The 27,677-nt window shown below is 38.6% G+C and overlaps 1 protein-coding gene across 1 annotated transcript; it reads right to left on the reverse strand.

Annotated features, from left to right (window-relative positions):
- Positions 1-180: 180 nt before the first annotated feature.
- fuss (SKI family transcriptional corepressor fussel) lies at positions 181-27,321 on the reverse strand. The gene is made up of 8 exons (XM_089859804.1): positions 20,991-27,321; positions 15,836-17,312; positions 15,215-15,561; positions 9,841-9,874; positions 4,295-4,354; positions 4,146-4,220; positions 1,613-1,691; positions 181-881 (listed from the first exon to the last, which is right to left on the reverse strand). The coding sequence occupies exons 1-8, from the start codon at positions 21,096-21,098 to the stop codon at positions 821-823; spliced, it is 2,241 nt and encodes a 746-aa protein (XP_089715930.1). The 5' UTR covers positions 21,099-27,321; the 3' UTR covers positions 181-820.
- Positions 27,322-27,677: the final 356 nt, after the last annotated feature.

The raw sequence follows: 27,677 nt of genomic DNA on the forward strand, positions 1-27,677 counted from the left end.
ATTAATAAACTGGTCCCGAGGACCAGTAACCCCCACTTTTTGAATTAAAAAACTAGTCCAAGCAATTAATAAACTGGTTTTGGACCAGTGGACGTGTGCTATTTCTAAGTCTGGTGTCTGAAAGAAAACTCGCAAAACTTTGTAGAAATTTTCTTAATACTTTTAATTGTTACAGTAGGTTTCATTTGTTTTTCAGATTCGCTTTTCCTGAGACAACGTTTTGTTTATGTTTAAAAGCGACAAAGTTTTTTTGGCCTATTAGAAAGCTTTTTAAGTTGTCAATAAATTAAAGATTGGCGAACAAAGTTAAATTAGGGCACTTAAATAAAAACTTTATATTATATATATCTATAATTTTCTTTATAATTTAAACTCTGTACAGTATATCACTTGTATAAAGAGTTATAACCGCGAATTTGTCCCCAATTTTTAAATAAAATTAAAAATACTCGGACATTCTCATAGAGAAGTCAAAGTTTTTGGGGAAGAGTTATTCACGAGAGTCTCATATATATATTTATCTTATACAATTTTTCATAGATAACTAGACCAACCTAACTAAGTACAACAGTCCTTCGGGAAATGGAATTCTTTCAAAATAGGACTATATAATTTACCTACGTTATTATACCACACGAAAAGCCTAAAAAGGAGTAGATTTACTCAAATTTCGCCGAAAATATTTGTAGACCTATTACAAAGACAAGTAGATATGTTTTGATATAATACGTGGAATTGTTTTGGCTAGTTTACGAATATACACGAGGGGAGGATAGGGTTAAGTTGATTTCATTAGAGCGTATCCGATTTGTCTAGGAGTTTAGCGCAGGGCCTTGTGTTCGAAAGCTTGCAAGAAAAATGTTGAAGAGCATAGTGCGCTTCTGCAACGAGAAACAAAAGAGAGTGCACATAACATTAGAGAAATTTGGACCAAATCGAGCAAAAGTAGTCTATATAAATTCAGTTATACATAGTTTTCAGGCTAGGAGGATTGATACCATTTACACCAGGAGGCCAGGCTACTGGGAGGACAAAGTGCAGTACCATGTAGCCTGGTCTCCTGGTGTAAATGGTATCAATCCTCCTAGTCTGAAAACTACGTAATCTTGATTATATCAGACCTAATGATATTTGACAAGTTTAACACTTTTAGCCCAAAGTAGGTCTATTTGCCCTGGCAATTTTTCGGTATCGAATGAAAGGGTTTGAGTGAAAAAAATCCTAATAGGGTCTGTAGTAGGCCCATTAGAGTTTAAAAGGTTCGGCTCTAGAGGGCAGAGAGTTACCGCGAAGGGGGTAAAGAGAGAAATCGAACCTTTTAGTTTCTGTTGGATCGAGAATCGTGTTTTCCTCTCCCGCTCCAGCTCCTGACATAAGGAATCTGCTTCAGTAAGGAAAAGGAAGGAGCATTAACACGCCTTTCTCGCCTGTCCCTCTCTCGGGGTTAAGAGGGATCAAGGCGGGGAATGAGTACAGGAAATAGAAGAAAAAAAGAGGTGATGAGGATTTTAACATTATCGTAGAAGCGTGTAAAGGGAGCGATTCCGTTACGTGTATTACGAGAGGAGATGAAGGAGGAGAGAGAAAAAAATGATTCTGGAAGTGGCCTTACTTGCCTCTCACAAATTGCAGCTGCTTGGCTATGCCTTCTCTGTAGGAGATTTCCTTCTTCACTTGCTCTTCGAAAGTTTCTGCAAGAACAAAAGTTAGAGAGGAAAAGTTTGAAAACTTGTCTAAAAAAATTACATTTATAATATATTAATAGTAAAGTCTATTATGCTTTTAACGTCTGGAAGAAAGCACTTTACGAAAATACGCATCCTACTAGGCCTAGGGGTAGTGTGGGGTCAAAGTGAGACACTAAAAAAGGTTATAGGGCAAATTAAATAAACTTCGAATAAAAATATACTTTATGATCCATTTCAGTTTCACTCTTTCAGCAAATTTAAAAAGTGGACACGTGAAAAAACTCTTTCCAAAAATACCCTTATCGTTTACTCCAACTAATGTACTTCTCTTTTAACTTAAAAATCAAAATACACCCATTAATCTAGTAGTAAAAAATCTGTCTGATAATTACGGCTATCCATTAAATATTTTTTACGTAATCTTAATTATATATCTAACTATAATCGCCGTGTTTAAATTTAATGGTTTTTTTCTCGTCAAAGTCATGAAAATATTTTCCCTAAACCGTCTATTACTGTATTTCTTTTTCTGGTTCTAATGCCAACTCAACTATGATATTATACAAACGCAGCCTAGGCCCAGTCTAAAAATTCCGCGACAATTAAATTTCCCCCATAATAATTAAAAACGCCTTTTTAAAATAATTTCCAAATCAACCCAAATGTTCCGGTGGCTCATAGATGGTTCCTAGAATAGTAGTAGGAGAGGAACCCAAAAACAAAATTATTCAGGAACCGAAATACGCTTGAAGAATAACAAAAAAAAAGTTACTCAAATTAATTTGAAGGACCTCGAAAAGGAGGGAGATTTGGCAATTTTTACATTTTAATGAAACTAGATATTCCGCTGGAGCGTGTTAACCACCATTTCAGATTGTGGAAAAATTAAATTTTATTAAAAATTGTCCTTTTGCGAATAGGAATTTCGAAAGAGAAAAGAAGATATAACCAAACTCGGGTCCTTTTGCTTAATTTAACGTATTAAAAGGACTCCAGGTTGAGCATATACGAATAACATACTAGATTTTTGGTCATACGAGCTTGTTGGTACCCCACCCTTGCAGTAAATATGGATATTTTCCCGTTTACAGGGTAGTGGTTTCCCCATTTCGGGTTTTTTTATTCCTATTCTAGAAAAGAGAGCCACAGTTAAATTAGATTTGTACATTGAAATTACGTGATTGTCATACGGTATGTAGTTAAAAAAGGTTGAGGGGATTGTCTTTCTCTAAGGTCCTCTTTGGTATAGTTAATAAGCTTTAGAGGTTTACGAGCAACCCCGCAATCATTTCAATTGCGCCATAGAAACAATTAAACATTAGGAAGGAACTCTCCGGACGAAAATAGACGATGCATTTCGAACGACGCGGTGTTTACAAAATAAGATAATCTAGAACCCTTTTCCTTCTTACTTCTTTCTCTCACACCGTCACACGCACCCAAAAGGTTACTAAGCTTTTTGTACTAATTGGTTAAAATAGTTGGAAAAGCCAGCCGGCATTGAGCTTTGATTGATTAGTTGCTCAAAGTGAAGGTAAAATGCAAAATGACTCAAAACTTTTTTATTCTCGATAGGTTGTTGTGGATTCAAATAATCAAACTGTAACGAGTTAAATTTGAAAGGGTTCTAAACTTGGCAAATTACCAACGGACGAATTAATTAGGGTAATTAAGTTAAACAAAACAATTAATTGAATTAATTTCATTAGTATATAATCTTATTTGTGTATTTGTACAGCACCTTAAAAAATATACAAGGTGACGCTTTCCGTCAACCATTGAACTTAGTTTCATTATTCTATCAAACTTAACTTCTAGCTCTACACGCAATAGAATTCAGAAAAAAAATCTTCGCGGTTTAAAAACGTTGGTGAATTTTACTAAAAACGACTGAGTCGCTTCTAAACATTAAAGTTTCATTTCAATCTCCCTTAAAATTGTTTATACTTACCCAATATTAGTCGGAAATAAAAAAAAACTTCGTATATTAATTTTTTAAAGCAGTGAAATCAAAAGCAAGATTGGGAGAAATACTACGTAAGTTCAACAGCGCGGAAAGTTTTTTCCATGACGAAAAAAAGAAAATATAATTTTTCTACATATCCCCTCCTTCGAATTATACTGTACATTTGGCGCTATGTACTTTTGCCAGCCTATTTACCGGCGATACATATTTATACGCCCTCTATATAAAACAGAATAAAAACGGTACTTGACTGGTAGGAGAGAATATATAAATAAAAGAGAAATATAAAATAAAAAAAAAACTTAATTTGGTTAAATCATGATATACGAGTTTTTCCGAGTAATTTACTTAAGAGAGAGAGTCCCTTAATTTTAATTCTCGGTTATTACGTATTTAAATTTAGGGGTACATTAAATAAATTACCAAATTAAGAAAAAAAGATAATTGGTGGAAAAGGTTTAATAAGTAATTTGGTTCTTACATTAACGCACCTCTCATGATTTGAAATTCAACTTCAGCTTTGCGTCGTGCTTGAGCCTCTTGTAGTAAAACCTCGTGCAATTCGTCTGAGAAGAAAAAATAATAAATTAGTTAATTACTTCCACCAATAATAATTAATTAGGGAATAAATATGTTTTACCTTTTGTTAAAGAGGATAATTTTTGTACGTCTACAGCGGCGGGTAACCAAGGAACGATACCTGAAATTTTTTTAATTGAAAAGTTGTTTATAGAACAATTTAAATTACTGATTATTTATTCATATCTCAAACCGAGAAAGAATAGAGGTGACACAAGGAATGTTTCATCCTTATGGAAATAGGTATTCCACGTGTCACGTCTATATTTTCCTTCAAAAATGTATTTGGCAACTCAGGACGACAGTAAACCTTATATTGTAGTTACTTTTCATTTGATTCATAATTTTGAAACATATTATTTATATCCTAAAGCAAATCTTTATTACTTTTGTTTTAAATCGGTGGCCATATTGGAAAATGGTGGCTATAATAAGATGCTTAATTACGCCTTACTTTGCCCAATATTTGTATAGTATAACTCAATATTCTTATAGAGTAAATAACTTCCCATTCAAACAAATAATAAAACTTTTGTTCAAACATCTAACTAAGTCTATAGATATTTTTCGAGTCTCTTTTCCGGAACTTTTAAATTAAACAAGAGGTAAAACTGTGTATACCTCCCCTTGCTACCAACATAACAATACTGTTAGACTTCCTTCCAAGGAAAGGAGAAGATAGGTTTCGGTTTTGGGAAATAAATAAAACAAGCAAAGATACCCGGCCAAGACACTAATTAAATTTGGTCCAATAATTAGAGAAATCTCCTTTTCCCCCTCTCAGAAACCGTAGGAGAACCGAGAGAAAAATCTATAAATAAGAATTTAAATAGATTTCTCTGAGACTTAAACTTACTGGGAAGTTAGAAAGGTACGTAGAAAATGCGCGGGAAAAGGAGGACCAAGGCTTAAAAGAGGTCCGTGCATGGTAGAGATAAGGGGGGGGCGGGTTTTGGGGGGTGATTAAAGCAACTTTAATTGAAAGAGAGCCTCGCGCCAGCATCCAGGATTTTCCACAAACAACCGCCGCTCGTCCCTCAAAACCCTGATTACACTCTGCAGTTCTATGAGCGCAGAGAAGCCGTCCCCTAGTTAGACTGGCTTTATCTCTTTAAATTTGTTAACTCACCGGCAAGAGTAGTCAGAGTAGCGGTGGGCTAAACTGGTTTCGAGGAGATTTAAAAGATCTCTCTCTCGCTCTTTCTATGGGTTATACGTGGGGTGGAGTCATAGGGGAGGGGTGCCTGGGTTTGGCTAGCCAAATTTAATTATAGGAAAACCGAGGGAAGCCGGTACGGCGTACCGCTCTCTAGTAGAATTATCAAACTCCGATTAATGTCTTTTACGCTCGGCAAGATCCTAAGCCGTTTTCCGAACGAACTCGCTAGCTCTCTTTCTAAGCGAAAACCAACCGACGGGATGTTGGGAGAGAAGGGAGTCAGGGACCGCCTTTAAATCATCGGTATTATCGTAATACCTTCTTAACTCCTTTTCCTGCAGGGAGCGCAGCGCATAGTGTACTCAATAGCCAGCAGGAGAAGTTCATTAATTGATGAAAAATTAAAGCACTTTTAAATAGGGTCCAAAATTATTAAATTGTGCCTTTTGAAACTTATTAGGGTAATTAAAATTTGTAATTTTTTAAACCAAATTAGCATGAATTTATTTATTATTTTTTGGTGGGAATTTTGATAAATTAGATGTTAAATCATGTTCAAGATAATTTGTAAAGTATTTTCAAAATATATATGAAATAAAAATTTAAGTTGCGCCTGTATGTTTGCTTTTCCCTGAGCATTGGTGTGCCGCGGGTAAAACATTTCTACAGGCGCTCGTAGGATTAACATTAAGGAGTTTCACCCTGAAAGTTGGCTTTCCACAACGTGTTATAAAATCAACCGTGATGTTTTACGTTAACCAATGGACTATTGATGTTTTACACAACAGAAAGATTTAGTAAGGGCAGGGATTTTCGATTACCCCGCCGCCCAAAACGACGTCACCTTATTCTCGGCGTACGTTACTTGTAGCGTTTGTGTCCGGGGGAGTACAGTATAGGAAAACCGCAAAATCCTCGTGCTGTGCTTGCCCTTCCCGACTGGCTTAAGCCGTTAATAGCGAAAGGGAGCTACGCCTACTCTCTCGCGCGCTACGCCGCGACCGACCTCTTTAGTTTACAGCGCGGGAAATATCTAAGCTGAAGTTTGCGAGGAACGAATACGAGAAAGGCCGGAAGGAAGTCGTACTAGAGAACCGCCGAGACGTTTCAGCATGCCCGTTCATTGGAGGGGAGTGTCTAGATATACCCAAGTTTTTTCTTTTAGAATCACCTCCGTCTCCCTAGACTCTAAGGACAATCATTTCTACCATTTACATTGTAACGAGGTTCTTTCGGGTTCTTTCTTTATCCACGAAACTGGTCTCTTCATTTGAATGATATCGATGCTTAAAGGGAGGATGAAATGCGGAAAAATGTTCTCTGAATTTCTTTTAACAATTCTTTAAATTACATTATTATATGATAGCGTAAGGTCACTGGAACCTATTAATTTGAGTGCTTAAATAGATTGGATTGCGTACAAGCTTCCTCTGAAACTAAAAGGAAAGATCCCCAAAAATTATTTTATAAAGAAGAGAATATTTCTAAGGTTGAAGAAAGTCACTTCAATTAACATCATGCACTATCACTCTTCTAAACTAAGCGTTTTTCTGTCATACTAAAAAACTGCAAATTATTTCGTGGTTTCAGTTTCTCTTCACAAAAAAAACATGGATATCTGATACATCGCGTAAAAATCCACCCCACCTTAACTTCGACAACCCCGTTATCGTATTTTTTGCTAAGAACCTGAAGGGATTAGATATACATATACAGGAAACTACCCTACGTCCCCAATTCTGCGGAGCTTCTCGGTTTCGTCGGAGAAACCCGTTAAACAGCTGGGACGAATGCGAATACCGCTACTAAATAACGACGTACGTCAACCTAGAGCTCGAGGTAACGCTACACCGACCCAAAGAACGTAAATTTGAACGAGGAGTAAGGTAGTTTCCCCTTGCCCTGGCCGGAACCAAGAGAGATGTATGTATGTACGACACCTTTTTTCTTTCTTTTTACCCCGCTATCTTCTATTTCCTTTAGTTCTCTCGGCGCTTACGATTATGTTCTGGAATAAGGGTCACGCGGTGGTTTTCGTTGAGACTGTGTTTAAAAAAAAAGGAAGCGGGGATGAGTCGAGATCCTTGTTAACGCCGTCCGGGTTGATCCGAGTTAGTATCGCTTAATCACCGGGGGGACGCGAGATTTAAGGGACCTTCCGCTCGCTCGTGATACGGATTTACAACGCCTACCCTACCCTGAAAAACCACTGACGGATAATAAACCACCAGCCCGGATAATTACAGCTTTTCCAGAATCCTACCCGAGTCGATATATATATATGTAAAAGTTTATGGGTACGAAAAAGAAAAAAAAGGCCTGTTTCGACGCATGCATCGGTTTGACGTAGTTGAAATTTTTAATTGATAAATTACCTACGTTAATTGAATTACTATATGGGGATTTAAAATGAAATACGTGTAAAAATTATCTCTTTACAAAAATATGTTGTGGCTTCTAAGAAGCGTCGATTTAATTTTAATTAAAACGGCTAATGCAGAAGGATTTACTACTAGTACTATCTGACCAAAAATTCAAAATTATAAAGTAATTCTACAGGCCGGGTAGATCCGTAATGTTAAATGAAAACTACATTATTAGACTTTCTTCTGGGTTGATACTGAAATATCAACGAAATAATTTGGCTATTTCTGTACATCGTTCCGGGCCCTTGAGGTTGCCTAACAGAATTCTTTCGATTGTCACATACTGTGCATTACGGGTTGACACTAAAAATTTAGAACAGCGCTTAAATGTGTAGGAGAAAGCCTGCATATTTAGACTAAATTCTAATAATTCCATAATCCCAGGGAGCCATCCAAACTCCCTCATCTACATCTTTCTTACACTTCGATAGATTAATACCAAACCGTATAAAAGTTTTCGTTTTTCCATTTAAAACTAGAAGTGTATATATATATATATATATACTTTTATCATTCATCTGATTTACAATGGAAATAAACCATTCGGAAATTTTATAAAGTTCATCTATAAATAATTTTACCAAGAACCTGTATAGGTAAGGGAGCGTCGCGATAGGAAGGCCTTTTTAGTTAAAAGCCTTAGCTGAAAACCCTTCAGACGTTTCTCTCGCAAAAGTTACTATTGTCATTGCCTGGCGTGTTCTTATTGACTCTAGTCGAGCGGTCGCTTGAAAAATCCAAGGCAGCGGATAGCGAGGGGCAGAGACGCAGTCGACTTTCTTTATTTGTTCTTCGACGCCCGAAGAGTTTTCGCAATTTCCACCCCAACTTAGCCATGAGGGAAACAAAGAGTTAACAACGTATATATCTGTAGCTATCCTAATATATCTTAAAAATAAGAGCCGACTTTCTTGAGGGGGACATCGTGTCGTACAATAGAACAGCTAGCCTAAGTTTTCCCATAGAAAGTTACTCGCTCGTGCTATGAGCTAAAACATCGCCGGAAAGAAAGAGGAAGGCAAAGGTTCGTGTTGATTTAGTCGACGGAAGAATCGTAGAAAATCATTGTAAACACTCTTCAAAAACTGGCTTATTACCATTGTAAGAGAGACTTCTATTAAATATTTCGTTTTGTAAAGTAAAATTTAAATTTTTACTTTTCTTCCATTCCCTCCTACCTTCCTTCCTCTTTCCTTAGTGTTGGAAGAATTTCCATTTTAACTTTTGTTTTCTTTTGATTAGAGTTATAAACCCGTCGGCGATTTTTCTCATCAGCTACACTCTCGAAATTAAAGAATTCTTAAAAAGGGATAGTGTCACAGCTTCGATTTCAATTTGCAATTGGAAAACTTAATTCCATGAACGAGTAACTTGGCTTTTACCAAACAAATATTTTTTTTTTGGTTATTTAACATGAAAGTCACAACGTTTCTAAAAAATCAAAATCCCCATTTGAGATTAAAGCATAAAGAGGAGCTAAAGTTGGGTAAATGTAGAACTAAACTGGTTTCCCCAAATTAAGTTCTTACATTGATGTTATTAAGCACACTTGAGAAAACTAGGTCTCATTAAGATTGGAACACAATTTCTAACAAATGAGATGGGATAGAACTACCTCTTTAAATTTAGTTACATAATTTCTTTTATCCAATTTCTAGATAGCGTGAAATTAATAAAATACACTGTTTTTAAGACACCTTTAAAAATCTGGGTATATAGATTCAACCTAACAGGGTAGTCAATATAAAATTCAGTGAATGATATTGGGGAAGATAAAAATGATGCTCAGTATTTTATATCTAAAACTTACTATATACCATAAACAGAATATAAAAAAAACCTAACATAAATTCTGTCTACATATATATATATTTTTGGAGATTTTTTTTCATACGCCAAGTTTTTCGGGTAGAAAACAGTCAAGTGGAATAATATAAGGGGGTAGAAGAAGATTACGTGTAAGATATTTATAAATATATCTTTTTATTATAGTATATAAAAAATATATAAATGTACGCTTACCCATATCGTGCGCTTGTGGAGTCGGTATTTCATCCTATATTGAAAAGAAAAAAAAAAGAAATAAGAAAGGTATCACATTTTTTATTCAAGACACGTATAGAAAAAAAGAGGAAAATGCCTTATGGGTTTCATAGCCAAAAATGTAAGCGCTAGGGAAGATTTATATTAATATAACAGGGCATAGGTTTTAATACCCACTAAAATACGCTTAGAGTCTTGTGGTTAGAAATTTAGTCGCCTATACATGGTAACTCGAAATATTTAAAACCTAGATATATGCATAACTTGGAATTACAAAACGTTATCTTTTTTGGACTAAATGCGAAGAATGGTTTTTGAGTTTTTTCAAATAACCGATGATTGTGTAGAAATGATATAGAGATGTTCTGTGGCACATATGTTTAGGAATGGTCATTTCATCTACTGAGGACTGCTGAATTTTGTTTCATCAAGGTCGTTTTCTTAATGTGTCAATTTATTAGGCCTACCCTACTAACGAAGTCCTCGCCATAATGAACTAAAAAAATGTAGATTTTTAAATACATTTTTGTTCAACCATTCCGACCAGCTGAAATATTAAACAAAGCTAGATTTAATGAAGAAGAAACGGTAAAGAAAAAGTGGGACAGTCCTATACGGGTGGTTCCTGGGAATTCAACATTATATCTTCATCGGGGACTATCTCACGTTCATTTACATAGCTAAAAATCTGCATAGCGGGACATAAACATGTAGCGGATTCCGGGTCCTGGACACGAGAACACGTCTTTACGCCCTTTTTCGCTTCTTTACACTATAGTGTAACCATGGTAAAACCCTCCCGAACGGCCTTAACCGTTGAGTAAAACCCAACGAACTTTGCATAAAGCAAACGCTAACAAAATCTAATAGATTATGGGCCGAACTGAACAGAACATGCAAGGTTCTTCTTTTTCGGACATTGCGTAGCAGATACGGAAAGAGCCTAGGCGGCGTCGATCCGACCACAAAATGGCCGACCGCCATTAACTAATAGGCCGCTAACGCCGTTGAAGTTCATTAAGCATCGCGATCACGTCACCGTGTCCATTGGCCTCGAACCGAGAGCCTAACTGACGAGGGTTCGGCGTAAACCCTAAAAAAGATCCTATTCATCCCTGATTAGAACCGGATAAACCTGAAATTATCGAGTACAGACATTCTAAAACGTGTTTATGTCCGAGTCTCCCTAGTCTCGAGTGCAAATTAAGCGAAATTTGATTACTTCGGATTGAAAGTATGTAAGGCACCGTTAATTTTAGGTCTTTGGCCCGTTTGGTTTAAAAATATTCGAGGAAAAGAGCTTCCCACCCACAGACTCGCACCTGAAGTTATAGACGCAATCTCATAATGTTATTCTAAAACCTATTCATCCGATAAGAAATTTGAGGAGCGATCCACCCGTTAAGCGATTTTCTCCGGAACGTTAATGGGTATAAAAAAACCATAACGCGCCCTTTAGATTTTTAATCAATTACGCCGTCGGAAAGCTATACCCTATATATTTTTTCAGTTTTCACCGATGTAAAATTAATATATGATCGAAAAGAATCAATTATATTATATTAGGAGAGATACTAAACAAATGAAGCCGTTAAGAGTAAGCGTGTTGGCTCGCTGGGACAGAGGCGCGAGTTAAGTCCGTGTACCGGGGGGTTCGGATGACACCACACCAGGAAAACCCTAATTTATCAGCGGAAAAGTGCCTCTCGTGTCCCTTCACTCTCTCTCTCTCTAGCCATGCTCCAGATTCAATTGATCTAGTGTAAACTCGTGCTGGTATAAACGTTCCGCTCACACCCGCGTGCAGACTATACGTAATGCCTTTAGAAGTGGTTGCGTCATTTTAATACGGCCAGGACCCCATAACAGCTCCTCAAGTTCTCGATCGCGAGCTCTCTCTCTCTCCGGATCCTCAAACACGAGTTTTCCGGCGCGCGCTTTTTTCCCGCGTGTTTTCCTCTCTCTTTCTCTCTGAAGCAGTCTCCCAGATCTTTCCGAAATCCCGTTGGGAATAAAGTTAGAGGGGTGCCTATAGTTTACGCCTTTATAGCGCGGAGTCCGTTGAATATAAAAGCGGCCCGGACTATACAATTTCCCACTGATTACAATCGTCCCGTTTGTTCGAAAGAGCCCAGGATAAAAGTCCCTAAGGAACGTTGTTATCGGGTGGAGCGGATAACGTTACCCTACAACGCGTGTATAAGAAGGAAAAAGGAGAATTTTTAGACGGATTTTTCCATCTCCTCTCTATTTTATCCCACCTTCATGAGTTGGATACATTTTGCCACGAATAGGTCAATCTTTCTAGCTCCGTTGAAGATTCCTTAGAAACACCAAAAGGAGTGGAAGAAAACGAAACACTGCTCGGAGTGTTTCGTTTCCAGCTTTCCAAAACTATTACCACGAAAATTTGGGATCTCCTTGAAATGTTTAACTCGAATTCCTTGTCGAAACTACTCAGTATTTTGTCTATAATCATGTAGATAAAGTATCAAAAAGATTCTTGGATAAATTGAAGGAATTCTTAGTTCGACACGCGTTAAGATAGCGCCCAACCTATCATTGAATTCTTAAATAAATATTAATAGAGTAATAGAGGGAACAAATTGTAAATGAAGTCATCATTTCCCGACGTCGGCTTCGAGGCGTGTGATCTTTGAAGAACCGCGCCCGATCAAAAGAGTGAAAGGGCGGCCAGGAAGCAAGGTTTCCATGAAGGAGGGAGAAAAAAGGTGTTAGCTTGGTAGGAAAAGATGAGTTTCCCTATATAGGCTTATACCTAGTAAGAGAGCTTGAAAAAGATATTTCGCTTTTAGACCCCCACGGGATATACTATATAGATAATCGTATATCTTGATGTAGAGCTAATGAATTAAAAGGCAGGGAGGTAAAGAAACCTGACTGGCCAAGAGAAGGAAAGCGGGTCCAATCAGAAATCCATAATTTTATGTAAATTATTCAATATTGCCACTAATCTTTAAAACATTTTTATCCTAATCATAATTAAATTCAAAATTTCTTTCAAAATCGAAGGGCCTAAATTTCGGAGTTACTTCAACGTATGAACTATACAGCTATTTCAGTAGATACATCTTATAAACACTTAATATATCTGAAGCTACAGCCAATGAAATGAATAGCAGGAAGTAAGGAAAGATGCCAAAGCAAAGGTTCGATATCACACCCCATTAGCCCTTATACGAGTTAGTTCTATTTGGTTGGATAAACTGTATTATATCTTGCAAAGGTGGGAGAGTCTTTTCGAGTGATAGATATAGGAGGGGCATCGTGTTTAACTCTGGCACGAAAATCTATTAGCGATGGGACTTTTTTTCTTTCTTTTTTTTTTCAAAGTAATAAACTCCAACTCTACCATATACAATAATAATCAGTTCTTTTTATCAAGGTATACACATCGTTTTATACGTTCCTGTATCTCTCGACCCTGGAAAAGTTCTTTTCACAGCGCGAGCACGATAAGAGAGAAGCCTAATTCGGAATTCACACCCCAGTTGCACGTTATTCCCGGGCGAATTCCGCGATCCCGACACGATATATAAGCGTTAAATTATATATCATAGACTTCCAGCAGTCTGTTTAATTTTATACGGGGATACGAAGTGTATATATATATACCTAAATATACTATATAAAAAAAGGTATAGAATATACCTTCAATTGAATTAAAAATTTATTCAATGCCAAAAGGTTTGGAAGGATCAAATTTAAAAAAGAACTAGGCTTATATAGAAGATTTGTAAACGTGTAAAAATCCGCTCTATCGCTTGGCCATTAATTCAGTAAAAAATAATACTTCATAATAAGGAGATGCTTTTTTTATATTTCTGCATAGTTTTGAGATTTTTAGACGTGATTTTACCTAACTTAATTATTATCATTTATATCTGAATGATATGGGAAAAAAATTGAGAGGTTTCAAAAGGCTTTCATTTTACATATTCTAAGCATAATTGAAAATTTGCGAGTTTTAACTAAACTTTGCAATTAAAAACAAATGGCAAAAAGGTTAGGAGATTAGCAACAAAAACCCTGCGCTGAAAAACGTGCCGTGATTTAATCAGGCGTTTGAGAAAAGGAAAGAGTAATGTATAGAAATTGAAAAAAAAAAAGTTGCCTTAGACAAAACCGATTAATTAGAAAGTGTATTCATTTGGAAATAAATCATTCATTTGCCACTGCACGAAAACCTTAATAAATGTCACCCAACCAAATTTATACACATTACACGTGAAAATTGAGGTTTTTATCTATACTGATAATCAGGGGATGTATAAATTCGGATGTTTACGCGGTTGGAGGTTGGGATGACAAAATAGATCCTGGGGATATAGAGAGAGAGAAGAGGAAAACATCTCTCTGTAGCTTTTTTCCGTCTATGCGACAGTAGATTTACTGGATTTCCAGGAAACTGTGGATAGAGAGAGCGAGCGGCTAGGGGGTGTCGGTTATTCAATGAAAGAGCTATCGCGACAGATTCGTTTAGGCCTTGGCTACACTCGATAAAAAGAGAGGAACACCTTTTGAAGCTCGGGCGAGCATGAATCCGTTTTCCCCCGACTTAATGTCGGTTTTAGCTCTTAATGAATAGAAACGCCAAAGCAAGAAAGAGTTAGGAAAAGGTTTTAGGGTACGGAAAAGTATACCGTAGAGGGGAGAAAACTGGCGTACGACCTTCCTCAATTAACGGTGGATTCCTAAACCAGGTACTCTTAAGGCTCATTTAGCTCAAGGCTCGACGGTATAACTGAAAGTTTTCACGGGGTGGGTGAGGAACGTTGAAATTTTCCTCCCGACCACTTTCAAACTTTGACACCGATTTAAAAACGCTTAGATAGGGCTTTAAGAGTTTTAAATTACCAAGGTACGCCTCGTTTGGTTTTCCTAAAAATCGAGTTTATGTAAAAAGGAAGGGAATAGAGCCGAATTTAACGTTTTTTAACTCCCAATTGGGAACATAAAATCTTGATATATTTTACATTCGCGATTTTTAAGCGGGCCCGTACGCGGTGGTCAGGGATTAAAAGAAGCCGGCAGCTCGGAATTTTTAAAATTATTCCTGTCGTATACGAAACAAACAACTCTTCCACTAGGCTCTAAATAAATAGTGTCCCCATATGCGCGCTTTGATTTCTAACTACCTAATTTCCCCGAAGACTGGTGCGGGTAACCGGGATGAATTTTTGTATAAGGGCTCATTTTCTGGAAGAGATAGGTAGTTTTAACTCGCGGATAAAAGTTTCCCCGGTAAAAAAAGGTGGAATAAATATATATATAAACATATAAGGAAAGAGAGAGATAGAGAGAAATTTAGGAATGAAAGACTATGACGAACCCGATTTTCTGCGCCGTCCAAATCTTTCCTGGGCAGCGAAGCGGACTGCAGTGATCCCGAGGGAGAATCAGTCCTCGTGGAACTTTCTCCTCCTCCGACGGACACCAGGCTTTGGCGAAGTTCTTTGGCCTTCACCGATTTTCTCGGCAGATCGTCGCCGCTTTCGCTACTAACGTCGGTCACGTCCACTTCGTCGTGATCGCTATTCTCCGGTTCGGAATCTTCTCCTCCTCCGCGTTCCGCTCCATCTCCGTCCCCGAAGTCCTCTCCCAGCCCTCCGTCGATCGAAGCCCGAGACGATGGACCAACGGAGGTAGAAGCCACGGGTGATTCGCAATTGACCCGACCTGATTCACGAAAAACACAAAGATAACGAAATAATCGTGAGAGTTGTCCGACACATTCAGACTATATGTAGCAATGTCAGCCAATCCATATTGCGTTACATTGTAGTATTATATAAGTGGCTAAATGATTTGCGCCAACGTATTGAAGCATGCGTAAAACTTTGCGTCTTCTCACATTGTTTATATGAATCTAATCAATTACTCCAAATCAATAATCAGCTTAATAGTGATAATTAAACAAAAATTACTTCATGGTTAGTTAATAGTTAATTACCTGGAATTATTCTTCCTACAGGTCTAAATGCAGATGGGTGAGCGGTTTCTCCGAAACCAACCGCTTCTTCGTCCCTCAAGAGAGTTGGGGTTCCGTCACTGGATGACGATAAGGGTCGCCGATGAACTTCTCTGGGTGTTGAAGATGCCGAAGAAGTTTCACCAACTCGAAAGACGTTCCCAGAAGAAACAGAGTCGTTTGTTCGGTCTTCTGAACTGCCTTCCATATGAGGACTCAATCCGGGTGGGCTGATAGCCGACGGACTCATTCCAGGGGGACTTAAACCGGCGGGACATAACCCCGGTGGAGGTCTGGGCCATAAAACAGCACCGTATGGTAGAGGAAAGGGGTGCTTTCCCGCCCACATGTATTCGGCGAAATTCTGCCTAATGTCCGTTGGGCTAATGGCTTTTGACAGGGCGAATGACGTCGGCGGGGGTATCAAAGAAGCCGTAGTGCTCGACATTGAAAAGTTTTTATTGGGTAAAGGAACCAATGGGAACAGGGGTTTGCCCAAAGAGAGGTCACGACCGGAGTTTGATTGTAGGTCAACGACAGATTCTTGGGCCGTCACTACGGAGGCTGCCGCGGCGGCGGCGTTCATTCGGTGTCTCTTGAGTTCTTGGTTTCTTGAGAAACTGTTCAAGGAAGCAGCCAAGACGCGTTTCCGGCTCCCTCCGTTGAACATGGCTTTGACATCCTCCCAAGCGAACATGACGTCGTCCGGCGGGGTGCCGCTCAGCTTGATGTGTCGGCGCCAAGAATTAAAGTTGGCAGCGTCGGGTTGAACGTATTTCGATTCCGGCAAACGGTGAGAGTGAAAAATAAACTTGTTTGGAGAAAAGAAGAGACCGCAATAGGCGCATTTCAAACATTTGGCCCGTGAACTATTGTACCTCGAGGGCACGAACGAGCCCCGGCAACCCCAAGCGCACTGATGGTACACGTCGAAGGCGAAATTGTCGGGTAGTTTCGGCGGAGTAGTGTCAGCGAGGAAAGATTTGCAAAGTCTTTCCGCCTCTCTCTTCGTAATCATTCCACACCTTCTTGAAGAAACTGGCATGGCGCCAGCGCGACGCAACAGTTCCAGTTGCACCGGTGTGCACTGAACGCACGTGATACCGAGTGCTACCCTTCGATTATGTATTTCATTGTAGCTAAATTCTTTTAGAAGAGTATTTGAAATCTGTGCCAGGCAGAGTCGTTCTTGACTGTCAATGACCAAAGCGACGATGGGTATCCCGTACAGCATAACCGATCGAACCTCGTTATTTCGTCCTCCGCAAGTTTCGACGGCGGGTGCCGAAGAACCGCTAGAAGAGTGACTCGTCCGGTGCATCGGGTGAGAGTAACCACCACTAGTGTTACAAAGTACCTCCTTATCAGACACTCGACGACTTTCGGAGGGTGACGAAGGACGATGACAGCTATTACGACCCACTCTGGGATCCTTCAATAGACGATTTTTCGAAAGAAACTAATAACATTATATAATGTATCAGATAAAGACGATTCAAATTACAAAAAAAAAAAATCACATTTTGAAGAAATTAAATCGAAGGGATTAGTCGTTACGGGGATATGATTAAAGAACTAAATCATTACGTATACTTTGAAAATTAAACCGATAGATGTTAATGAACGTATAATGTCTTGATAAATATGAAAAAAATCAGGGCATTAATAAAAAAAAGCCTTGATGAGTTTTGTACTTTGAAACATTAGTTCAAAAATGATTTGATGATAACAAATGTTTTTGGTAAAACATGTTAATGCAAATTTCACTGTCGTTAAAACTAAACCCCCTCCAGGTCGTTTAATATATATCGTTGGTTTATATGGAAACGTCGTTTGGATTTCACGAATAACAAAAATATTCCGATTAAACGGACGATTTCCTTTATTTATCTTTGCGGTAAGAATAACAATGGAAATAATAGATTTTCGCCTAACCGAATAATAAAGCCGTGAATCTTACTCTTTTAATATTCTCATATTTTAAGCGAATCTAAAGTGATAGTGAAACGCAGAAACTTTCCTAGATTTCATCGAATTCGTTTCCAAAATAAGTACTTAAAGCATCGTCTTCGTAAAGTGGATGACGTTTTAGGTTTATGGTCAGTCATTACGCGTTACATTACGTCACGATTCGCTTTTATTGAGAGGCCTAACTAATTGCTCGTATCTTCTTTAATGTTGTAGATGGAGAAATAGTTCCAATTTGAAATGTTCATTATTTTATAAATTTTTTCGATATAAAAAAGAAACATAATAGTCTGATCATTTACGTTAATATATTTTCTTCGGAATCTGTACAATATTTCTACTACTGCACACTGGTAAACACTCCGAAGTGTTTAAAACAAAATTACGCAGAATATCTCAACCTAATTTAAACGGTATACCTTCCCTTTAAAACTGTATAACCAGTATTCGAGAACGAAGTAGGGTCGTTTGGAAAGCAATTACTTTTACACAAAAGTCGCGGGGAATATATTATATTTTGGTTTGCGTAAAGGGATTAGTTTAAACAGAGATACAAACACTTAATCTAATTCTAGAAAACTTGGGTTTTGACTCCCAAACAAATTGCCATAAGGCAGGGATTATAAATCCGTTTGCCCCCATTTACAATTCATCCAACGAAACGCAACTACTAAAGCAGATGGTACGCGTATAAGTTTTTCAGTTAACCTTCCCAAGTATCACCTACATTGTCTCTAATTTCCCGAACACTACCATACGAAAAAAGAGGGAAAACTTAATTATGTCGTTCACAAAATGTCAAACTCGGCAGTATTTTGTTCAATACAAAGTGGGATTGTCTATTTACCGAAAGAGCAATCACGGAAAGACGCAATGACCAATCATAGCTCTCCTTTTATCCCGTTTTCCCTTTTTTTTCCCTGTACTTTCCGCCGCGTTATTTGTTTCGCCTTGCGCGCGAGGAACAGAGCGTGACAAGGTTGTTTATCTTGCCATATATTTTTCCACCAAACGAAAAGTATTTCTTTATCGAGAGAGAGAACGTTACCGTATCATAAAACAAAAATCCGTTAACGAAAAAGGGGGGACGGGGGTTTCTTCATAATGTCGAAGTTGAATAGAATCACCTAAGTCACATAATAAGCAAAATATCTACGAATCAATAGAGTGGATTGTTAAGGGAAGGGGTAAATAGCAAGCACGAATGTTCTTCGCAACTGATTTAAAAGTCTAAAATATTAGTCAGAAGAGATATTACGTTGAAACTATGGTAATTTAGGCCTAGAATCCACAGGGAAATCAACGTGATTGAGGTTAACTTCCGGTGAATGGAAAGATATGTTTTCGTTGATATGATCAGAAGAATATAATACTTCTCTTCGAGAGAAGTGTACCACATAGCGGGGTATTTGTAACAGGATTCTTCCCAACATCAAAACATTTGGAGCGAGGTAAATAAACCGAATCACATACGCGATAAATATTTCCCTCAACATTACTCTATTGCCGCTTAACTATTTGCCAAGGCGCACGTACTTGTGGATTTTCGTCCCACGTTAAGGTGAGGTTTGTGGGTTGATTTCTGAGGATTTATTACCAAACAATTATAGAATTCACCCCCCTATGCGATGCCCATCTGAAGTTTGATGAGCAGGAGAGCAAACAAAAAGGGTGAGCCTGGGAAGAATCGTGTTACATAACTAAAGTATTAAGGATTATCCTTCTACCTCTTCTATTATCCTCTTCTGAAGTTCTGATGGAAAAGATTTGAAAGGGGTGGATGGACATATGTTTCCGGAGTTATTGTTATACGGGTCTTGTCTCTCCTATGACTATTGTTGTTTACTGTAGAATAATAATGTACGTTGTTAAATAGAACTTTTTGCATAGTTGACGTAATATCTAGTAACCTAGTCGATTTGTAATTTATACAAATGAATGAAATGATTTAGGAGATTTTATAATATTCCTTGGGAAAGGGGTAGAAGAGATATTACGGCACAACTAAGTTCATTTTGATTCCACGGGGAAATCAACGCGATTAACATTAACTTACTCGGACTAAATTAAAATCTTACTATGCACGTCGGTGAAGTCACTTTGCTCGCTTATGTAGACACGTGCGCAACGAATATTCGTAAAATATTCGCAAATACCATACGTGGTGGTTACAACTATCAGTAGCTAAGCGCGGGGATTTTGGTATCGTTTTAATACATTTTGAGAGTCTAGAGATTTATAAATCAAGGCTGAAAACGACTAATCCCTTCCGATTTACGTCAAAAAAGGAGTGTGTTTTAAAACATGCATGGGTTTAAAAATTAATGTTAAAATTTTGTTTTAGATTCGAAGTCAAAATGTTTATGATTTCAGATTTCAGATTTCATAGAAATTCCCTGAATGTTCAAAGATTTCCTTAGATATAACACACTAATGGGGTGTTTCTTTGCGTTGGATCGGAGCAGCCAAAAGAAAAATGGTAGGCCTATCCAATTAAGAGATTTCATAAACACGTGACGTACTTCGGTGGTGAAATCTCAAGTGACTTCGAATACATTTTTCATGCAAAATTTAAAAAAATGTTGTAATTCTTATCTTGTTCAAGATTATTAATTAAACGCACCTTTGCTGAATGTGCCAAAACTATTTTAAAATATATTACGAAATTAATATTTCATAATAATAATCTAAGCTTTGTCTACGAAGTAATGTCCACATTAGGCCTGTGGCTTATTTACAGGTGGGTTCCTTTACAATGCAACTATACAGGAGTGGTAGCAAGCCCCTATGACACAGCCAACCGACAGCGCCCTTTACTAACTATCACTGTTAACCTCAGGAAGTTTTGATGGAAAGGATAAATAGGGAGCTCATACTAGCAAACTCTACTCAGAAGGGTTTGTTCCCAGGTTTATCACCCGGTGCCACAGTCCGGGATTGAACCTGGAACCCTCTTGCTGCGAGGCATAAGCGATGACCACTACTCCACCCCATTGTAAACCTTTCTTTTTAAATGGCTTTAAAACCATATCAATGATCACTAAATTTAAAAATTAATAATAGAAAAGTATCTTGAACTGTTGAACAAGATAGAATTATAGGTCCATTTAAAACATACCATCTAAAGTCGAGGTTAAACAAAACAAATTAGATTAATCGTGAGACTTACTGCTGTCACATCAGGTGCCGGAGGCGGACTTTCGGCTCCATCTTCTCCCGGTGACATCCGACTTAGAGATGAAGAGGACTTGGGCGAGGATCTGCTGGGACCGATCATCGTCGAGCCAGCTTCTCAATAGTTGATGGAGACTGTTTCAAATTTTTAGAAACGTTCCCGTATAGTTGGACAGGTCGATGATGAATTCACCAGGAAAAATAGTCTATATTTACTTTTTTCCTCTCTCTCTCTCCTCTCTTCTCTTCAGATTGGGTTATATTGTAATAATCGACAATTTTTTGACTAGCAAGAGGAGGGTGTTTAGTGATAGAAAGGGCTCTCGTACGGTCACCGTCTGTCGCTGGTGGCTTGGACCAGCTAGAGTTCTCTCCTTACTCTCTCTCCGACAGGTTATACAATGATTATTGGGATAGATAGGTCCGCGTGCCGATCCTTACGACCGACCGTGTTTCCCCTCCTCTGGTTAAAAAGCGAGTAAAGGCTAGCCTAGCCGACTGTGGATTCCCCGAGGGATATCTTTTTTATTTCGGACTTTGCTTGTGGCGCGCGCGCGCGGGGCGTTTGTCCCGAAATTTTATGGGAACCGCGAAATCCCTACACGCGTCCAAAAAGTCCCTGTAGTTTACTTTTCTCAGGGAATATAATTTACGCTATATTTTCAAATGTAGTTTCTATTTTATACAATTTTACATTTTTATCAAGGATGGTTTGAAAACGGGATAGAAATTTCACGCGTCTGTTTCGAGGACTTTAAGATATTTAATTGGTAACTTTGGAATACCGTAGCCGGCTTTTTATAGAGAGAGCGAGTTAGGACCCCCGAGATCGTGTTTGATAAAAGTCGCGTGGTGTTGGATTGCTCGCGACTCTATCGCTTTGGAATATAACGGGGTGGTGCGCCAAGGCCTTCCTCGCGGGCTTACGCTACAACTCGGAAAGCTACTTCATTGGAAGTCGGGCTCCATCTGATTGGACGGAAGAGAATAAGGCGCGCGCGCAAGGATAACGAGGAGGAAAAGGGAGCCATTGGACTTCTCTCACTTTGCTCTCGTGCACGTTGACGGAAAAGAGGATTGATTAGCGATTGCGGCGCTCCAAACGGTTCACAATGAAACGCGAGAAGTTATATTAATACATAGCGTGGTGGGGGAGGAATACCCCCAAAAACGATGGAATTATTAAGCAGTCTTGGAAGTAAGATTGACCGGAAAGAAACAGTGAAAGTTATTACTTATTCCGGCGGAAAAAATTCATGTTATTTTTCCTTCAGATATTGTCGTTCTAACGACATTTACTACTTTAGAAACCTTCCATGGATCTAAGAAGCTAATTTATGATATTTATTAGCACATGTTAATGTCATTAATGAATTTTATGAAGAGTTAATGCCCCAGGTCATTTCAAAAGTTTGGTTCCACGAAAACTACATGAAATTTTCCGTTTTATATTTATGAAACTCTTTGCCCATTGTAACTAGGCCATTTCGTTATGCATTTGTCTGCATCATTAAGAACAGTATACAGAGCACAGCGAGTATTCTTCTAAGAAGCGTTCAATATGTAATTAGTTTAGCGGAGAAGATGGAATTAGATTTGGAGGAACGAAATACCGCAGAAAAGGAAACATGGGTAACGAAGAAAAAGCGATTAGAAAAACTGCAAACAGCGGAATGGGGATGGGAAAAGCAAGAAAAAAGAGATAGAACGAAGTAGGAAAAAGAAGCGAACTTCACTCTCTAGCTGCTCCGGTTGACACGGGACAAACAAAAGTAACTCGGGAATTTTTGGCGTATCTAACATAAACGAACCCAGGAGGCTTCTTCTTTCCGAGGGAGAAATAGCCTTGTTGATTGGTCACTACAAATAGCATCAAGACTTAGCTAGCGCCAGAGCAAAAGGGGGGGGGGTCGCGTTTGGAAAAGGAAGCCGAGAGGAGACGATGGTCAAGCGAGGAGAAAGAGAGAGAGACCATGAAAAGAGGAGGACTGGGATATGTCCCCTTCCGGCGCTGACACGGCGTTTATCGATTACCGGGGACTAACTTGACCGGGAGAGTCCGGAGTTGATGCGATTAGCCCCTTAAAAGAGTCACCCAAGAATTACGTTACGACCTCGCTCGCTACTAACCCCGAAAGTGTTTCGGTACATAAGCTGGCCCAAAAGACTTTACCTATTCCAATTCACCCACCCCTCTCGCTATCGTGCGCTTTTATACCCCTCTAAGGGATTACCGGACAGTCGAGTTCACACAGTTTACCTAACTTAAAAAATTAATTAAATAGCTCAAGCGTAATTCGCGTGACTTCAAGTTGCAAAAAAGGCGGTATTTTGATTTAAAATGAAGACCATCGTTGATTTATCTAATTAGTTGTAAATTTCTTACGCTGTACAACAAGGTGACTATAAAATTATTATTATATAGTTTAAATTCTAAACATCTCCAATCTTAATAGGCGACTTAAAGATTCCTTTGGACTACCAATCTCAAGCCAATTCGTTGTATGCTGAATGAAACACTATAACCTTACCAGTGCGTACGGAGCTCTACATGGTCAGTATTTTCCGAAGGGTTCGTCCAAAAACGATAAAAGCTAGAACGGCGAGCTATTGAGGAAGAAAAGGTCAAACAGTTTTTATCCATGGGGAAGGGCGAGGGAGAGATTTGGACTTTAGGCCGTTCTACCTTTTCACCGTAATCGCACTGACCCACCGCTGAACCCCATCCTACTATAGTCTGGACTTTGCAGCGCCTTCGGTAATTAATGTATCTCGTTAAGTCCGATAATGGCGTCCATCCCGATTCCCATGAGAAAATAACGGGCCAAAGAAAGTATACATAGAGAGAGGAGAGAGATAAAACTATAGAAGATTCTGGCCATTGGTCAGCGACCAAACACGCGCTCGGGACATCTTGACCCGGGAGCGCGCGACTCTAGAAACCTCGAGCAAAGAGTGAAGGAAGTATAGGGGAAGAAAAGTTCTCTAACGCTCGACTTGGCAGCATTTGCTGATTGAGAAGAGAAAGAGGAAAAACGGTTTTACCGCTCTCTCTCTCTCTCTCTCTCTCTCTCTTAGTCGCCGAGCTCGGACCAACGGCTAGCCAGTAGCCACTCGCTCCGGCTCTTAACTTGATTAATACCAACGACCCACTGGTCACTGGACAGCCTTTAGTTCAACTCTTTCCAGGCATCCAATGCCTAGTGTAAGCTACGAATTCCCCCTAAGGGACTGGTTGTAAAAACCGGACACTTTATACACGATACCCTTTTGGCTCGGTCGCCAAAAACTGAAAATCGTAAAGGGGATAATTTAATTGGGAACTTCCGAGGTTACGGTACTGTAGTATATAGTGTCACCCAAAAATCGGCGAGTCGAAAAAGTAGCATATGGGTACCCGTCCCATTCGTTCCGCATAGGCTTACTAGACTAATTGGTATCAGGGGGTCCAATAGGCCCGATGACATGCCGATTTCATTTGATTCCCTCCTTCACCCCAAATGATTAAGTGGGAAAAATGAGACCAAGAAGGATGGATAGACATCGTAAGTCAATATCGCAAAGAGACTGTGTGAGTGAGCCGTAACGTCCTTTTCAAATTATATCAGTTGATACCTAATAAGGCCAACTTGAGGGCGCTTTTCCGATCTTTCCGTTATGTTATTTAATTAACTGGGATACGTTGAACCGCCGCAGTTGGAACTTTATCCGATTCGGACGGGGTGAAACGAGGGACGCGTTTTTCTGACCCGGTAAACACTGACAATCAGGTTTTTGGGGGGGTCCCATCGCCTCCCGCTATCCCGTTATGGAGTGAAATCGGATAGGGCTTTATTATCCCCGTCCCGTTAGCTATGCGCAAGTACGGAGATGTCAAGGACCTTAAGTAGGTAAAGGGACTAGAAATTATACTCCAAAGCTAACTTTTAATGGAATGTGTTATTTCGAAGGGAAGCCGTTGTACAAAAACTAATATTTATATCGGGTTTTCACACGGTGCCATTTACTTGTATTGAAGTGTTTCTATTTGTTTGAACAAACTGAGGAATGTTTAAAAATTTGGGAAATACTGAGGGAAACAGATGACAGTCAGAGCTAACTTTGCTTAAGCCATTCAGCAAGCGAGTTAATTAAGGCGAGGGCAACTGCGAATGTATTCAAATTCTCCGAAAGGTGAAGGAATAAAGAGGCGATTCTGGGCTCAGTGAGATAGAAGGTCCTAGTCTGAATTTAATCGAGATTTTCTACCCCCTACTTAGAATGTACCATTTCCTATAACCGCCCTCTGGAGGCGACGTTTCTATCTCGGTGGACTTCAGTGATGGAGATCTGGAGTAAACGCAGATCCCGGACGCGTTATTGAGATATTTATGACATTAGCGGAGGCATATTGACTTCTGATGGTGGTGGTGCCAGTGGCGTATAGCATTAAACTGATTACGAGACAGGCAGGACCAGGTAGATTATTGTTCGAAATCCCCCTCCACTTCTCTTCACTCTCCAATGTATTGTAATGGGCCTTGGAATCATTCGAGGATTAGATTACGCCAAATTACCTCCGATAAATATATTATGGGGTGCCAAAACGATCCCATCATTGTTAGCGATTTTGAATGGATGATTTTGGAAGCAAATGAACATCTGCTATGAGTGGGATCAGTTTTAAGTTGTGAGTGAATTAGTGTATACTTTATAGACTATACAAGGTTTTTATTCAAATTGGTTTATCACTCATTGCCTTTAAAGATATAGTTAAAACAGATTATGGCTTCTAATGTGACTGACTGCGCCGTTATATTAGCGGAAGCGGTGCATTTAGGAGAAGTCATTATACAGGGGAAAAGAGGCCCATGTATTTTCAATACACGCCTGTAAAAATGTTTACACTGCTGCACAATTATGTTCAGGGAGAAGCTACCTTACAGGAAAACAATCTAAAATAATGATTTTACTTTCTGTGACAATTTCTTTTCAGATTAAAATAAATTTTTTCAAAATTAAAAATTAAACGGTAAAATTAATTTGAGATCCTTTAACAATGCAACGTAATTTCAAACGATTATATCAAACTATCTCGTAAACAATTAAAATATCTTAAGCGGAATCTTCCCAGAAATATTAAATTTTTAATTTAAAATTAAAGTTTCTCCGAAATTGGACAAAACTAAAATTTTAAGATCGTTGCGTGAATAGTTAATGATTAACTCAATCCCGCAAAGATACATAAAACCTACGAAACTTTTAATTAGGCTGGGAAAAGGGGAATCAACATTTACATACAGGGTCTAGCATTAATATACAAATATTGCAATATAAAAATGTAACCGTATACCTAAGGATAATTACTGATGATTTTATCAATCCCGACGGAGGTCGAGTATATACTGTCCACAAGAAATATTAGTTTGTATTTTAGATTACAGGGTTTGTTCCCCTTTCTTCCTCCCCCCCCCCCAATTTGACCCTCCCACACGGCGCGGTCAAGGGAGATAGCCTTACTTTGACAGGGCGGTCACCGGAATACACGTTTCGTTTACATGTTTTGCTCTATAGTTTTGGTCACCAGCATTTTCGACTTTTTGGAATATATGTAAATAGGTATATCTATCGCCCAGAGAGCTCGTTTACTCTTATAATACCGTACAAATGATGTTTTGTTTAAAGGGGCAGTGAATCGAAAACTATAATTATTTTTAGTCATGCATAATTACATATTTATTTTAAGGATGGGTTTTTCTATGGATAATTTTCTGCCTAAATGGACATGTTTCCCTTCCCTCATAGTTTTGAATGTAGTATTTTTTGTCCATTTGTATGCCATATTTTGTCCACATAAAATTTGGTTTTAAAATATTTAAATAAGGTTGAGTTACATTAATTTAACGGTATAAAAATATCTTTAAATGTTAAAAACACGCTATTAATTTAATCAGACGACAAATGACCCTGTTTCTATAATAATTGAGACAATTCTCAATAATAATAATAAAAGAAATTGCACTTTATGAACTTTCACTGTCCCTTTAAGCCGTGGGGGAAACTATTCGTTGTATTTATAATAGGGGGAAAGAAGGGAGTGAAAGAGATAGGCTCCGAATCGTCTGTCTACCTTCATCAGGCTTAATACTATTAAACATTAAGTACAGCGGATAGAAGATTATGAACCATGACAATACCGCTAATGAATCGGCATTTGTATGCAGTCTGTTCGCCACCTCTCTCTCACTCGCTCTCTCGCTCTCGGCTCCCGATGCAATTCCTCTCTATTCCCCTCGTTCCATTTTTCGTCGTGTACCTGTACTATCGTCTCTCTCACCCCTCTTCATTCGTATATGTAGGAGAAAAAAAAAAGAGGAATACACCCTGTAAGTATATATACGCCGGGGTTGAAAAGGTTGCCATTCTGAAATATGTCCGTTTTTACCCGATTGGGCTTTCAATTATTCATAGGGGTTCATTGTTGAGAAGAAATAAAAAGCGTAGTTATTTAATTTTCCGGACCACTATTACACCAACCAAGTCCTGTGGAAGTTCGGATGGAAGGGGCGCCTGCCATGAAGGTGAATTTAATCATTAACTGCAAGCGCGTAAAAGGTTAAATCTGAGATTATGTTTAATGGTCAGGTTTTGATATAATTGTAAAATGAATTAGGGTAGATGGAAATTATTTCAAGTGAAATTT

Source organism: Phalangium opilio, unplaced genomic scaffold (genome assembly GCF_054372755.1).
Source record: "Phalangium opilio isolate 3A_F unplaced genomic scaffold, DU_Popi_V2 ptg000344l_1, whole genome shotgun sequence".
NCBI classification, from domain to species: domain Eukaryota; kingdom Metazoa; phylum Arthropoda; class Arachnida; order Opiliones; family Phalangiidae; genus Phalangium; species Phalangium opilio.